Source organism: Morone saxatilis, unplaced genomic scaffold (genome assembly GCF_004916995.1).
Source record: "Morone saxatilis isolate NCDOM2014 unplaced genomic scaffold, NCSU_SB_2.0 Contig4, whole genome shotgun sequence".
In the NCBI taxonomy this organism is placed as follows: Eukaryota; Metazoa; Chordata; class Actinopteri; family Moronidae; genus Morone; species Morone saxatilis.
This window is the reverse complement of record NW_023339984.1, coordinates 2245058-2261583: the sequence shown is the minus strand read 5'-3', so window position 1 is coordinate 2261583 and position 16526 is coordinate 2245058. Positions and strand designations below refer to the sequence as shown.

The following is a 16526-nucleotide window of genomic DNA, read 5'->3' as shown; positions in this document are numbered from 1 at the left end:
GAGACACAAGAATGATAATCTCTATAAACAGATATCTGTATGAATGCTAAATGGTTGTCAGACGATAGCCAACGGGTGCTGAGATTTCGGCGGATGCGTCCCGCCTCTTTTGCGCTCCATACGGCCGCTTACCTGGAGGCAACTAAAGCACGCTCAAGTCAAAATATGACTGGCCAATACTACTTGGCCAACAAACAGACTACAGATGGAAACCAGAAGGCCTCCCAAACCAAAGTGTTGTCTTTGCCTCGAGATTCTGCACGGTCTTTCTCTACCTCTCTGATAAGCCTCCCACTGACTCACACTGACTAGGAGACACTTCACCTAAAGCCATGTCACATAATTTATACCTTGATGCTGAAGAGGGCAGTGGAAAGAGATAAGGAAGCTGAGCAGATTACATGATGCAGTTTGTTTGAAGGCAAAACCATATGTTTTGGGTCTGATGTATTTTTCTATCCCCATACATACAAAGAAGCATTTGTCCATTTGTGATACTGGGGTACTTGACAGGGGAGTAAAAACAGCCACCAGTCTTTCCAGACCTACAGGAGCAACACATTCTTTAGCAAGTTTTACAAGGACCTCTCACCCACCGTGGGGAACAAAGCCATTTTTCAGCTTTGTAGTGTGGGTGTCTGTGTCCAAGACAAACATAGCCTCCCATACCTCCTTAGATTTCTTTAGGATGATAACTTTGCATCATTTTATTTGGATAGGCCAGAGTTTTCAAAAGTCTAATTCCCAAAACAGAATTTATTGAAATAGAAAGTGTAAAAATGTACCTTTGTGATACTGAACGTTCTTGAGGTCAGCAAATATTCAAACTATAGAGAAAGTAAATTTTTGTTTTTTTAAAGTTTTCTTTGGATGATGCTAAAATCCCCAGAGCTGCTTTTATTCAGTCCATATGTTTACATTACAATCTGATCTCTGACTTGAAAATGTGCTGACTTTCAAATTGAATCAAGACAAGAATCGGGATTTTGGACAGTGTTTCCTAGATTCTCTTGTGGCAGGAGGTGCGGCTTTATTAAAGCTACCCGTGTTGAGCGTACATGTGGGCATGCTAACCAATAAAGACAAGAATTTAGGAGGGGAAAAGTCTTGAGTCCTCGTAAAAAAGGACTGAGATCGAGTTGATTGCAACCATCTGGAAAAGACAACAGTCTAAATGCGAGAAAGGGCTGGGAGCAGGGAAGGCAGCAGGGATTGGTAGTCACAGGGGAGCCGGGAGGGGTTCTGCCTCCTGATCTGACCCAGTGTGCATTGCTGCACCCTTGCACCTGTTGGGGGGGATCCAGTGTCTTTACTTCCTCTTCAAACAGCAAATAGAGTGGGAGGGCGGGGATGAAGAGGAGACAGGAGATGATCTTTTCAGCCAGATGTAGAATCCAGCAAGTTGTTCCAGACATTCAGGCTGCCAGTAACCAAGACAGTTGTAGTGATCTGTGTTACAGGTCCAATAATCTGTCAGTGGGAGAGTGGTAAGCAGTTTGCTGTTTATATATACATAGAGTTAGCTGACAAAATGAATAACGAGTGGTCTGTTCAATCCATGTTAAACTGCTACTTTTTTATGTTCTTCTTAAGGTTCTTGGAAGGGCCGGGATTTGCGCCTTCATGTTTAAGGCATTTCAGGATTCCAAATAATTAGGATAACAATCTATCTTTTTGCTGTAAGTATATATTGCCCAACAGTTTGAGGGCAGACCACACAGGAGAGGATGGTACACTTTTCCCTGTTTTTCCCACAAGTCCATCATACCCTTATGTTTGCACTGTGTTTCTTCTAGTTGGACTATGCCCAAATTTCTCAGCTTAAGGCTGCATAGTCACGTATTTCCACGCAACAGTGGTACAAGTCTATCTCCCAAAATACACATGGATGACCTACATCATGAGTGGATACGAAAACGCACTCCTATATAACGAAGGCATATTTTACACTGACTAATTTCTGTCCATGCAAGCAACTTGTAGCAAGGAGGTCAAAGGTTCAGACCTCAATGCCCTAACAATTCTGTGCTCATAAAGAATGTTTGGGGAAAAGATGGAATAAGGGCAGATGAGAGAAAAAGAGGAGAGGGGCAGCATGTAGAGTCCTTGTGCCAGTGCCCTGTCTTCTCCAGGCCCAGTTGTCCCTATCATCAATCAGCCTTTCTGGTGTCTGTTTTTTGGCTGACGGCCACTACTGAAGCCATTGTCCCAAAGGTCGCAGCCAGGCAGGCAGCTATCTGAGCAGTGCAACACCACATATCTGTGCAGCATACAGTCACACCACTGGAAGCCTCTGGGAACACATACAGACCATTGAAGTGGTTCTGCAGCTTACCACCTGCACACATGTACCATACAACTGCCCAAACATAGCCATGTAGCTGTGCAGATATATGACATCTCTTTCTAATGAAAGATGATAAATGAGAAGGTTCACATTCAGTGTCGTGCTCAAAGACACTTAAACAGTATATACGTGGCTGCTGGGAATGAAATTGAGAACCTCCCAATGCACTCCCAAAGTTCACATGACACTGAAAACAGCAGAGAACCAAAATTCCACAGTATCCCTCGCAACAATGTATCTTCAACATGAAAAGGCTTTTAAGGCACACATACATGTAATAAGGAGGCACGGGCCACTGCTCAGTGGAACACACAGGGAGTTATATCACAAATGCCTTTTCAAGAAGCCATGCTCCTGCACCTCCTAAAAATAGAGTGTTCCCTCAACTCACGGGGATCCCATGGTGCTCTGCAACATTCCTGGTGTGAACCATCTGCAGGGGCGGCAGGGGTGGGCAGGGGATCAAAATGCTCACATTACCACAGCAGGAGTACTTTGTGGTGGCAGAGCTGTTGACCTTGGGGACTTTCATTTTCTTATGAGTAAACACATGAACACACTCCAAAATATGTAGATTGCATGTTATTCTTATTTTTATGAAAAAGTTTAAAAAGATTAGCAAAAAGACAACCTGACTGTGCCAGGTGGTTTGTTACATAGAACCATCTGGAAAGTCATTGTTGAAAACATTGTTTAAAGGGCAGGCACTTTAAAAAAATACTATATTCACTATCGTGGGCAACTAATAAAGTCATGTCAGAAAAAGAGCAAAAGCAGCAGAAATATTCTCCAGTTCTGATAGAACTGATGCTAGCAGCATCTATGCTAACCTCTTTAGCAGCTGTCATTGTTGCCATTGCTGCCTTTCAAAATATTCCTTCAATGCATTTTATGGATTACAAACTCCTGTCTCTGGGTCTTTGACATGAACAGTAGTAAAACTAGACCCCTTCATATTGTGTCTGCAACTTCCATCAAGTTTTAAGGCTGGTATCGGATTTATGACCAAAGTGACAACTAAATAATTTGATTAACAACAAGTGAAGACTTTTTAAGAGCCTGCTGACACCTGGCCTTACCTTTGTGTGGCCATTACTTCACTGCTAAAGAGTTTCCTGTCCGTTATCCCAACAGAAAACTTGCTCCATTATGTCACCCGCTCTAGATGCCAAGAAAAAGACATGAATAGAGCCTATAGGGCAAGTTAACTGAATACAGGTCCTGTAGCACAAACAAGGAAAGGGAGTAGAGAAAGTGCTAGTAGCTAAGATGAATTACCTAACTTGTACGACTATAGATACACACAGACTAGACATTATGAGTTATGATTTCTCCCTCTCCTCTCAAAGCCATGACATCCACCTGTGCAGTCACGCATGCAATTTGACCTGAACAGCATTTGACCTCTGACCCTGAGGTCAAGCACTACAGAAAGCTGACCTCCGACCTAGATGGCAATTGACACCAGTGCACCCTTTTGGCTCAGCCCTTATAAAGACAAGGGCATGTCATGTTAACAGAGAGGTGGAGGAAATGAACCAAGCTAACACATTTCCTGGGTGACAGTATAAAGGATATTTTGACACTGGATACACTAACATTGCTGGTGCTACTGCTACCAAAACTACAACTACTCATACTGATAACAGCACCCAGAACATTATTTAATAAGTTACCATTTTCAATAGTAGCCCAAAGCGAAGCAAGATATGGCAACTAGTTTGCTTTCGAATGAATATGGTCTTTGTGTGAAAACATATGATTCCTGCTGTTCCTGTGATAGATGACTCAGTAAATATTTCTTCCACGTGGACAACAAACGCTGCCTACAGACATGATCCCACGTGTCACTGCAGCTGGCTCTACTGGAACACTTCCATGTAGTTGCCTCAAGTCAAAACACTATGAGGTCCAATCAGCATAAATACCATACTATTTCTCTGTTGATTTCAGCTACTTACGGAATTGGATCAGCATCTCTGCTATGTCAACTCCAACAGGATCTACACTACATGACCTAAAGTAAGGACCCCTCAGTTTGAATTAAAGGAAATCTTAATGATATGGTAAATGGACCTGTACTTGTATAGGGCCTTTCTAGTCTTCTGACCACTCAAAGCGCTTTGACACTACGTGCCACATTCACCCTTTCATACACATTCACACAGTTCACGTTCAGTATGTTGCTCAAGGATCAATAGTTTTTTCTATTCCTTTGGAGTTTGAACATGACAATGCCCCAGTGCACAAAGCCAGGTCCATAAAGAAATGGGTTTAACAGTTTGGTGTGGAAGCACTTGACCGGACTACACAGAACCCCGACCTCAACCCCGTCCAACACCTATGGGATTAACTGCAAGGTGGACTGCTAGCCAGGCCTAATGCTCCCAGACCCAACTACCCAGACTTGTGGTGTACTTTGTATGTGACGTTTTACGTCCAGTGCAGCATTCAGTGCCAATGCAGAAAATAGTCTGACCTTTATCAAGCATAACTTGATCTTTCCCCAACCTTGACCAAATCATAGCTGTCATCCACAGTTAGTGCAGAAGGTTTTTCAGAATCATCCAATTGTTTACAGAACTTTCTTCTGATGTGATTGTGCTAGTTGAGCACTGTGCAGGATTTGACACATCATGCTTGGTTAAATTGACAAGTACCAGCAGAGAGAAAAACGCAGAAACAAGGACAAGAGGGGAAAAAAGAAACTCAGCCTGAGTCTGAGGACTGAAGTCATTTTTGGAAGATGAGGATAGGGTCAATAAGATGGCAATTTGATGCTCTCATCGTGAGCCAGAAAGTGCTATAATAGAGGGGATCATGTGACTGTTGTACAGATGCTGTGATGCAGCAGAATATCACTGAACAGCTGAGCATGCTACTATGTCTGCACATGTATATGAATGTATGTGTAAAGGATGCTTTGCTAAGCTAATAACTGTTCATGAGCAGAAAAGCTGATTGGGAGGAACACAGCGGCCAGTGTAAGAGGAAATGAAAGAGTTTTATAGTGAAAAGACAGTGAAGGATTGGGGCTGCGTGTGCTTGCAGGCCATTCATTGCAACCCAGAGAGAAACAGCATGACTCATGAACAGAGCTCCTGTGTAGAAAGCATTGTGTCAGCTGTTTGAGCAGAGCTGGTGCAAAAACACCAGCATATGCCAAGCAGGTTTAGCACCTAAGGGAGAGAGGCTGGTGTAACAGCAGTTGGATTCAAACACACAGGCCATTATCAGCATCCACAGGACAGTGCTCAACCCTGAAGGCCACAAAGATACATTATACAGTCACTAAGTGAGAACAGAGTGACCCTAATTACTCAGACTGCTGGACAATTCACCTGCTACTTGAGAAATAATGCAAAATAAATGCATTAATTGTAATACTTCACTATGCAGTGGCTGGGAAATATATTTTTCTAAAGTTGCACTAATCAATATTTATATATTACATATGGGTCAAATCAGCAGACTGTGCAGTCTCCATCAGCTCTAAAGAGCATTTTAACGTCTTTCAGTTCATTGTTAAAAATTAAATATACTGTAAAATGCTTTGGAGTTGATCTTAGAAACAAGTTTGGAGCAAAATTATCCATGTACCCCGATACTGAAGAGGAAAATGGAACTCTATTGTTGTTCAATGTCCGTTTTCCCTCCAACAAATGTATAGGTTTTTGTGGAAAAGTTTCTGTTACAGCTTTAAAGGATAAAGCTGTCAACACATTTCCAATAATTTTCTCATTGTATCCCATGAAAAGACCTGAACCCACTATGAAAGTACTGTGTGTATATCTTCTTCCTCTGTAGCTCCACTGCGGTCTAAAAACAATTAAAAACACATTAATGAGCCACACAGTTGCACTGGAGGACATGTTCCTTCATTACCATGACCACACACACTCTGCAGTTTATTCTGACTCAGTCCCACATACACCGTCCTGCTGCCCCAAATACTCACTGGAGCACCAAATGTGGATTCATCCGCCATTGAAAATAGTCCCTAAACATACAAATTCCTCTGGGCAGAATTTGCTACAAACCTGTGAGAATTCCTGACTCATTATAAAGGACTGATGTCTTCTTTAGAAAGTGGGCTTGGGGTGTGTGCCACATATGGGGTTGGAAAGCATTAAAAGACAGAATGACATATTGTGGGTTTTGGTCTTAATAAGGGCTTTGTTGACAGTGACAAAAATATACAATAATAACAGCTTAATCCTTTAACATTAACATGATGCAGGATACTTTTTGAGATCTAGCAACTTAGAATAATATACCTGCCACTACTTATCATTTTATGTATTTCATAGCTACATCTATTATTTGTGGAGGGAAACAAAAAATTGTTTAAATTCTTTGAAGCCTAAAATGTCAGCAGGGGTAATGCTTGTAAACTGACGGACACACAGATGGTTTGTTTACTGGCAGGTCCAGAATAGTGACGGGCGTCGCTGTGACTGCTGACAACCCGCCAGCCATTACGTCACACACCCAGGATACACTGTCCTTGGCTAAGACTGAGACACAGCCTAAATGGGTATGTGTTTGTTTGTGTGTGCATGATTGTGTGTGTATGTGTCTACTGACTCTATGGCTAGACCTAGTGCCTGTACGTGTGAACGCATGCATGTGTACGTGCATGACAACATTTTTCTGTTCAGTGTGTCAATGTACAGTATGTGTGTTTGTGCATGGAAGCACGTGGCCTGTGTGTTTGTGTCGCCTGAATGTCCTCGTAACCAAACTTTACAAGCGTTGTCACATTGCGATGGCAGCGTACACGCCTCCACACTGTACAAAACAAAGTTACATCCCTGCTTTTAGACACTGAACTTACACTGGATGGGCTTTAACAAGGCTGCTGCTGAAGACAAGACACTGGAGAGGAGAGGAAATACTTGTGGTCTGTTTATAAGGACCAACAGTGAGGCAACTTTTTTTCAAACATGCAACAAGAAGTGGAAAATACTACTCTAGTGCTTAAGCCTAGTTTTGAGGTACATGGTTTTCCATTTTATGCAACTTTATGCAACTATTTCCACTAAAATTCTGAGAAATATACGGTACTACGAGCTAGTGACATTTAACCTGCAAAGGTCAAGGGCTTATGGGATATGTTGTTTGTTAAAGGCAGCTACAAACTGAAACAATAATGTAAATAGTAAATAGTATGTAACAATATTACATTTTATCAGGACAAATGTAATGAACTGCTGAGTTAGATTATATTCCAAGACAGATTTTTTTAGCGATTAATTAATGTGATTTTGAATTTAATTTTCTTACTGCTCTCTACAGATTCCATTAAGGCAAATAAACACTAGGGTTGTAATAAACACTCTTTAGTGGGCCATTCTGACTAAGTTTTTTTTTTTAACTTAAAAGGACCAGTGTGTAGAATTCAGTGGCATCTAGCAGTGAAGTTGCAGATTGCAACTAAATACTGCTCGTGTGTAGGAGAAACTATTGTGGCAGACGACTAAGGCTGTAGAAACATGGCAGTTCAACATGGCGGACTCTGCCATGTAAAAGAGGACCCACTCCCTCTGTAGATAAAAACAGCTCATTCTAATACGACAAAACCACAACAACTCTTATATTCAGGTGATTATACACTATTACACTACACTATTGAAAACATACCTATGAATATTATATTATATTTCTGCCAGTAGAGCCTCCTAAATGTCATACACTGGACCTTTAAGTACATTTTGTTGTTCTCTGTCACTATAAATAGACAATCTCATACAAACAAATATAACCAACATACTAAATCCTCTACTTCAGAGGTTTTTTTTCACTCTCATGGCAAACTGTAAATCACCATAGGAATATTACGGGAACATTTGTACATTTGAACATTTTTGCCCAGTGCAATATACAGTAGGTGCTTTGAAAACAAGGTAAAAAAAAAAAAAAAGCCTTATTATGCAATACCAAAGACACACTGTAAATCTCAATACGAAAAATCCGTGATTTCTTTTTAGCAACTGGCCCTTACCCCTTTACAAGCAGCCCAAATGGCTGAGCTCCCAGTGTTAGAGATGCAGGCAGGCGACCAAGACAACACTGTTGTTGCCAGGGATGTTGCAGGCAAGCAGGCAGGCAGCATATCAACCTGCAGCATTTAAAGCATTCAGCCTGCACCCACATGCTTGTTGTTGCCATTCACATTTGCACACCATATTCAAACAGAAAGCGCTATACGCTTCTCACTGAGGTTACATAATAGGAGGCCTGTTTAGCTGTAGGTAAAGTATAACTTACATAGACACTCATACATACTGTAAACACAACACACTCACATGATCCAGAACGTTTGAATGGTTTCCATATTTCTGAGTTGTGGGATTATTATAGTTCATTCCCTTTTATTATGGTAAAAGAGTAACTCTAATTATCTGCTTAAGATAGGGGTAAAATAGTAAGTCTTGGTTAATACAAGCAAATCATTAGCTACAAATTTTCCTCTCTCTTCAGCCTGGCAGGTGAACACAGCACACAAACTGTAGCTTATTGAACGTCATTATTACCTTTCTCCTCTGGCATTGTCACTCAGCTGTTTTCACAAATGTGATGTATTGTTATGTCCTTTAGTGATAGTAATTATAGACAATATCCCAAAAATCTTCTCAGAGTCCTCTGATGGTGTTGCGACACATCCTCCGCGTGCTCTGGTGTAATAATAGGTGGGAGCACAGAGTGAGCACTCTGTCCGTCACTATCTCTGGAATGAGCTGTAGGTCATATGACTCCCTATGTCTCTCTCTCGCTCTCTCTCTCTCTCTCTCTCTCTCTCCCTCACCTCTCTGAGTTATTGCAGCTATCTGTTATAAATAGAAGCATGTGCGGCTCAAAGAGAATGACACCTCGTCCTGGTAATCTGTCAGTGGGCGTGTCCCAGTCTCCCCAGTCTACATTAAACTCAACTTTGACAGCCGGTGATAACCAAACTAGGGTTCAATATGTTGGAAATCTGTTCAGTGGACAACTTTGATGTTAGCACAGTATTTAGTGTTCTTTCTACTTTTTAAGTACCGGGGACAAGAAGATTTTCTATATTTTCAGCACCAGTACAGATTAAAGCTATACCAATCAGTATTTTTAATATCAACAATGGATCAAATTAGCATGAGGAAAATTTATATAATCAATTATTTTTTTAAAGGGACTAACTTTTGTAGCTACAAGAGATGAGCTTTGGGGAAATGCAGCTTTAAGTAAACGAAAAAGAGCACACACACGTTTTTTTCTACTGGGTTAATCATTTTACATGATAATGGATGTAGTATAAAAAGAGGCCACGTAAGTTGTATAAATCTGCTCTTTAATGTGTGTGTGGTGACTTAAGCTTGTACTAGCACACTGATAAAAGAACATAGAACTATCAAACCACCCTTACTGCCTACCGACAATCAGTTTTACCACTTCTAGACAGAGTTAGCATTTTAATGGAGCTGATGGTAAATGTGAGCATATCTGTGCTCTGCAGACAGTGGGCAGCCAGTAGACAGTGAGCACAGCCCCACTTTGAAGGTCACTTCTGAAAAGTAAGGGATAATGAGACCCAGTGGAATATGAATAATGATGTGCCACCAAGTTCATTCAGAGACAAGAATAACTTTCCCCCAATAATATAAACTTTCATTTACACTCCTGCGCTGATGCAGAAAGTCACTGTCATCAGTGACTCTGTGATAGTGTGTGTCACATCACAATCTGTCTCAGTATTTCAAACGTCTGGAACTAGTGTACGCTGCTAAAAGTTGGTATGTATCCTTTAGCTGTCTTCTGAGAAATGTAGCTAACTAAACTATGAGCTACAAGAAATCACAGAGCTTGGTGTATTGAAGTTACATACTAACAGTTTTACAATACTAAGAGCTTTAGCAGGGCTTAAAGTTTATAGTTTGTCAGGAGAGCTGAGCTAGAGAGTCCATCCAAAACGTTAGCAGCCATCTGCTAGTAGTGCTCATGACAAATTTAAAGGAAGTTTCAAGATTAGTGAGCAGTAAGTTGTGCACTACAAAGACATTGACAGAGATCAACAGCAGTTCTGAAAGAAGGACATTATAGTGGAGCATGACAACACAAACCAGCTCCACAGTGCTGATTCATTAAATCAAAGTGGCTAATGGCATTTGCTGTGAACAAAAAGCCTGGTCTTGTAATATTCACAGTAAGTGAGTAAGGAAAATCAGACGTTACAGCCACACATATCCGTTTTCTGTGTTAGCTAGCCTACTTAATAAAACAGCTTCATTACTGAAAAAAAATTCCATTGAAAGATAAAGAACACTTAACCATGAGAATACAAAACCAAGTGGCAGCACTACTACCCATGACTGGCAGACTGATATATGAGTTTTCAAATACTCAGGCCAATCTTAAGTTCAAACTTACAACTAGTCATCACATTAGTGCTTCAAAGCAATTTCCTGTTACCCCTCTATTCACTAAAAACAATTAATTTGATCTTTTTTTATATTTTCGTCCAATCAGGATCCTTGGCCATCAAAAACTATAATTGATGCCTTCTGCTTGGCAAAAGGTGTCACTGCTCATCTCTCGCCATGTCCCTGCATGTACCTTAGCCGCATAGAGCTACACATGTATCTACAGTACACATGTATGCAGTTCTACAGCAGCCTGTCTAGATTTATGCTCAAGGTGACTTTATATTGAGCTGCTGTGTGTTTGTTGGTATTCAGACACTGGCTTTATCTCTCACTATTGATCTGAGCTGATATCTAATCAATATTCGAGGAACAGCAACCCTTATCCTAGGGATTTATCGCCATCTGTAATCAAACCAACATTATACTCACAAAGGATAGACATACTGTGCATGAAACATATCAAAAAAAGAAACTTAACTCTGAAGCAGTGGTATTTAGTTTTTAAGCAGAGATGGATACCAATGGACCTCTCAAACAAAATATGTAATGTAGTGTGACTTGACTCACTAATAGAAAGGTAGGCATGTTTCTAAAGAATTGCTACTCTGAAACAATTTCTATGGCCAAAGCATACAGCCAATGGTTGCGTGATGTGACTGAACACTGTATGTACAGTGTGGAGAAACAATGAGATCATTCTTCATTCAGCTGGTGTAGGGTCCCCTAAGGTTAATGGTAATGATGTTGGACCTTCTCCATCTTCTGGGCCCCAGTAAAACAATGGCCACTTCCACATGGTGGAAAGTGAGCAGGCAGATTCATTAGGAACTGTGCCAAGCATTCAGAACATGACTGAACCAGATGACCTCAGGGAGAATACTCTGCCATAATGATGAAATAAGTGACCACTCCTACGGTGGATCAGCCTTACTATTTCTTGGTTTTATTAGCCATGCCAGCAGCAAAGTTCTATGGATTGCAATAGTTGGGTGGGGATGGATCCTACTGACTTTGGGGAATAAATTGATCTAGTGCCAACAGCAGGTTTTGGTTTAAAATGAAATGTCTTGACAACCATTGGATGGATGGACGCTAAGTTTGGTAGACATTCATGGATCTCTCAGAGGATGATTCCTAATTACTTTGGTGATCCCCTGTCTCCCTTCTACTGCCACCACAACATTTGTGCTTTTGAATGAAATGCCTTAACAGCTACTGAACGGCTTGGCATGAAATTTGGTACTAAAATGTATGTTACCCAGAGGATTAATCCTAAGTACTTTGGCTACTATTCCTGATGTTTCCACTGCAACAGCAGGTCAGTGTTTTCACTTAACCAGTGAAATATCTCTACATCTACATAATGGATTATAACACATCTGGTTCAGAAATTCAGAAGATGAATTTTCCTTTGATATTTTTAATCTAGTGCCAACTTTTTATTTGTCCAATACTTTGTGGTAAGACCCAGTACTTACAAAACTAATGGCATGCCCTTTAGCATCAGGTGTACAAATGATAGCATGCTAACACACAAAGGTCACATGGTAAATATGCTTAACATTTTCCTAACATCAGCATGTTAACATTGTCATCAGCCTCGCAGCATTGCTAGAATGGCTTCAGTGTTATTACCCTTCTGACCACAATATATCAGCTTTTGGAGGTTTCAGGATTGGCCCAGAAACAAAGGTTGTCACTTGAACCCTGCTAGATAAGAGGACAGACACAGCATGAGCTGCATTCAAAGTCATGACATGGCAGGTGAATGGTTTCAACTCTCCTTGGCCAGACCAGCAGGAGCCTGCAGAGAAGGTTATTAAAAACGACCAAAAATAACATACATCCTGTACCAGAGAAGAGTATAAAAGCTGAGCTGATTGTCAGTGTGCAGAGACACATGCCAGAGGGACTGAGCAGCGAGCGTGGCCTCATTTCATCTCTGACACCGTCCCCTTCTTTCTCACACATCCTCAGTTCCTCTCTTCTTTCTTTTTTGTCCTCTTCTAAAGCTGTGACGGATCTTCAGTGGGACATAGACCAGAGGAAGTATTCAGTAAATGGTAGGAAGCTTCAGGGGAATGGTGTGCATGGTGGACTTGAGCCATGTGACTCAGCAGCAGGCGCTGTGTGTGTGTGTGAAGGAAAGAAAGACACAGGATCTGCATTGCAAATCATTCAGCACCAGAGCTGCCAAGTGGCATCCACAACAAATCCAAAAGTGGGACCAAAACAGAGCGCCGCCGCCTCCAGCCGAGCCAAAATAATGAAGCAACAACACAATTTACAGCTGAATGATGACATTTACGAGGATCAAAATGCAGAATACGATAATACAAATGCCACTTTGGGCTTTTGCCATAGGAATCTATGCAGAGATTTTGCTGCATTCTGAATAAATGCCATCCGTCTTGTGAAAAATCCTGACTGAAAAACAATGACTAGGCTGCTTTTCCCCTCCGACTGCGATCAATGACAGTCTGGGTTTAGCTTCACAATAATCGGGCAACAACTTTCTGCAATGTTCTCCAGAGGAGCAAGTCTTAAATGGCACTGAAATGACGAATGATGAAATAGCAACAGCATCTGCCAGAGAAGAAATACAGTAACAATGCAAAAAAAAAACAGCTCAGCTTGTGGCGTCTTTTCTAGCTTTGGCAACATAAACCCCTGAAAGGCAGGGAGACATGTGCATGGGCTTAGATTAAGCACAAAAGCATCTTCACTGTCACAGAATGAACAGGATTCACTCCCTTTCCCCCTTTCCTCTAAACCTTCCTCTTTCCTTCTGTGTTTTGCAGGGGTTTGGGCAGATTTGTGCACGCTGCAGCATTCTGTTGTCAGCCCAATCTGTCATCCTGCACACGCTTTATTTACCTCCTAGTGAGAGACAGGGGAGGAGAGAAAGAGACAGAGAGAGAGAGAGAGAGAGAGAGCATGCATTTCCTCCATCAGCGGAATGATTGCCTAGGGGGATTTATTATCTTGATGTAGCATCTTGACCTTTCTCCCATATTTACAATTGGTACGGTACAGGGATTCAAACCAACAAGCAGCCTGATTTCATAACTTTCTAGGAGCATCTGCCATCTAGAGAAGTAAAGATGTGACATTCATCACCTCAAAGCTTCATCTTTACTTTTGTACTCAAACTAATTCAGTATGTTTCTAAACTGTATACTGCTAATAACAGTGCTTGAATCACTGTTCTGAATACTGTAGCAGTAGGTTATGATGTTCACAGAAGCCCATATTCTTCATGCACTCAGCAGTTCTCTCTTCGATAAAATGTGGTGTTTTGTGGCAGTTCCCAAAAGCTTGGGTGCGTAACGTTAGTTAAGGAAAGTTAGCATCGCCCTGGTTCCTTTGACAAAAAGCCAATGGGATTCTTACCATAGACTTATTTCTAGCACTGCCACCCTCAGCAATTATGGTGAATGATGGTATTATTGCAGTAAGGAATGATGGCCAAAACAGCAACCCCCCTGCCCCAAAAAAACCCAAAACACACAAAAATTCAACAACACTCCCAGCACTCCACTGTCACCGCCAATCATGTCACAAGCATTATGGACTTAATCAATTACACCCTACAGCATTCTACATAGTCTAAATCTAATAGGAAACCACTGGGTCATTATATAGCAGGTTAATGCATGACAAGCCTGCAGCACTAAAGTGAACCAGACTATCATAAAGAGCTTCACTTCAAAGGCTCAGATAACTGTATCACTACTGGGAATACTGGTGGGGTAGATAATAGAAAAGGGAAGAAGCCCACTGTGGGATCACAGAACCTGGGTCTCTTTCTCTCTCTGTTAGTGTGTGTGAGCATACGTGTGTGTGCCTCTGCAATGCACCATCGACCCCAATCCTAAATCCAAGTGCTGGTCGTAAAGCTGAGTTGGAGGACATTAGACCATAGGTTGGATGGTGTGTGTGAGTGAATATGCAGAACGCTGAGTAAAAAGTAGCTTAGCTTTAGCCATCCAAAAGGAGTCTTTAAAGTGAACAAAATACTACTTAACCTAAAATATTTTATCTTTGGATGTCACTACTGTACCTCTAATGTGCAGTAAGAAATACAGGTCATACTCACATTGCGATAAAAAACTGGTTTGTTACTATATAGGGATGACACCAATTAAAACTCAGTCAGTGCCATCCACCTTTGAAATGATAGATATGTTACCATTCTATGTATTTAACCATGGGTAGGATTAATTATAGGTCTGATCATTATAATCATTAGCGGGGTACTCTGTAATTTGGTTGCACTTTAATAACATATATAAGGCAGATTTAAGTTTGAGATTAATCGTTTTTTAGTGCCCGATACAGCTCTAAAAAGTTGTGTTTGTAATGACCAGGACAACAGAGATTCTAGCTAAAAGAGAGTTGGTGGATATTAAAAAAACAAGTATGTTGAGAATATTGATTAAGAAAACCCTGGGAACACATCTAATTTGGAGGGTATGTCAAGGCCAATGTCTTTCAAACTCTACATTTCCAGTGATTTGCAGCGTCCAAACCCAAGCCAAGAGCCACAAATGATATCATACAATTGTTTTCACAGACTGAGAGGAACTTCCAATGAATAAGTGTGACTCACATTAGACAGGTTTGAAGAAGCACCATAATTGAACCAGTCAGTTTTATTCAATGGATTCACCTTCATTGTCAAACCTGATGCCTACATTACCCACTATGCCACTTGGCCAACATTTTGGTCAGATATTCAGCTACAGCTACCTCTGGGGCCACAAAAGCCTTTATACATTTTTTTTAACATATCCAGTAAGACTCCACAACAATATGGGTTCAAAATATACAATCCAAAAAATCCGTATTATACTTCCCTAAACTGTAAATATAAAACCAGTCGTTGAATTCAGTGTTGCAGTTTGTGGCTCTGCTAACTGAATGGATGGCAGAGATGGAGCAAATGGAGGTCATGAAATTGAGCTCATTATGATCTCCATTTCCAAGATTACAATCACTGCCCCCAGCATGGTTCACTAGTCTGTATGTGGGTGTGTGATCTGTGTGTGTGTGTGCGTGTTCAAGTGAGCAGAAAGTGGGTGCAAATGTATTTCAGTATTATTTAGTACAGCTCCTGAAAATGCACCCCCTCCCTGAAATGAAATATACACTGCAGTCGATCCCACAAATTAAAAACCCTGCAGTGGTTGAAAGCCTGTGTTTGAGGTGTCACAATGTGTGTATGTGTGTCTTCATGAACGTAAACATGAGGCAACGCCTTCCCGATTATATGTTCTGACATAACAGGAGACACGCTGCTATGTCAGACTTCTACACGCACTGACAGCTCCAGCTTCTCTTTGGCGAGAGGAGGATACATGAGGCTGTAACCCATGGCAACCAGGGAAGGAGGGATGGATGGATGAGAAAAGGAGAAGTCTGCGGACTGAAACCAGCTCATTACAGTAACTGTTGATGACCTGCAACTACTCTCCTCTTTCCTTCTCCTCCATCCATTTTCCCTCCCTCCCTCTCTCTCTGTACACTCATTAACCTTCTTTATCTCTTCCTCTTTGCCTTCTAACTAATTCATACTTAAATAACTTTCCTGTCATGACTATTTCAACACGGAGATCTATAAGCTTACTAAAAATATTTGTCTGTGTTTAGTCCTGTCAGTGAATCTGCACGGATGATACTATGATTATAGAGACTTTTTGCTTGTTGCTTTGCTGTGTTAAGCTCCTGTCAATAAAAGTCTCCACTCTGCAGATGTTTTCACTTTGCTGGAAGGC

The 16526-nt window shown here is 41.1% G+C and overlaps 1 protein-coding gene across 19 annotated transcripts in view; it reads right to left on the bottom strand.

Moving 5' to 3' along the window:
• ablim2 (actin binding LIM protein family, member 2) overlaps positions 1-16526 on the bottom strand; it is a 101207-nt gene that overhangs the window by 72568 nt on the left and 12113 nt on the right. For 6 of the 19 annotated variants that reach the window (XM_035675290.1, XM_035675301.1, XM_035675307.1 and 3 more), the window contains exon 1: positions 8884-9098. The exons of 1 other annotated variant lie outside the window; for it this stretch is intronic. In XM_035675290.1, the coding sequence (XP_035531183.1) occupies positions 8884-8899 (16 nt within the window). In that variant the 5' untranslated portion in view covers positions 8900-9098. Of the gene's footprint in view, positions 1-8883; positions 9102-16526 lie in introns of those variants that run through there. 12 more of the 19 variants (XM_035675303.1, XM_035675305.1, XM_035675302.1 and 9 more) reach the window with 6 other exon arrangements.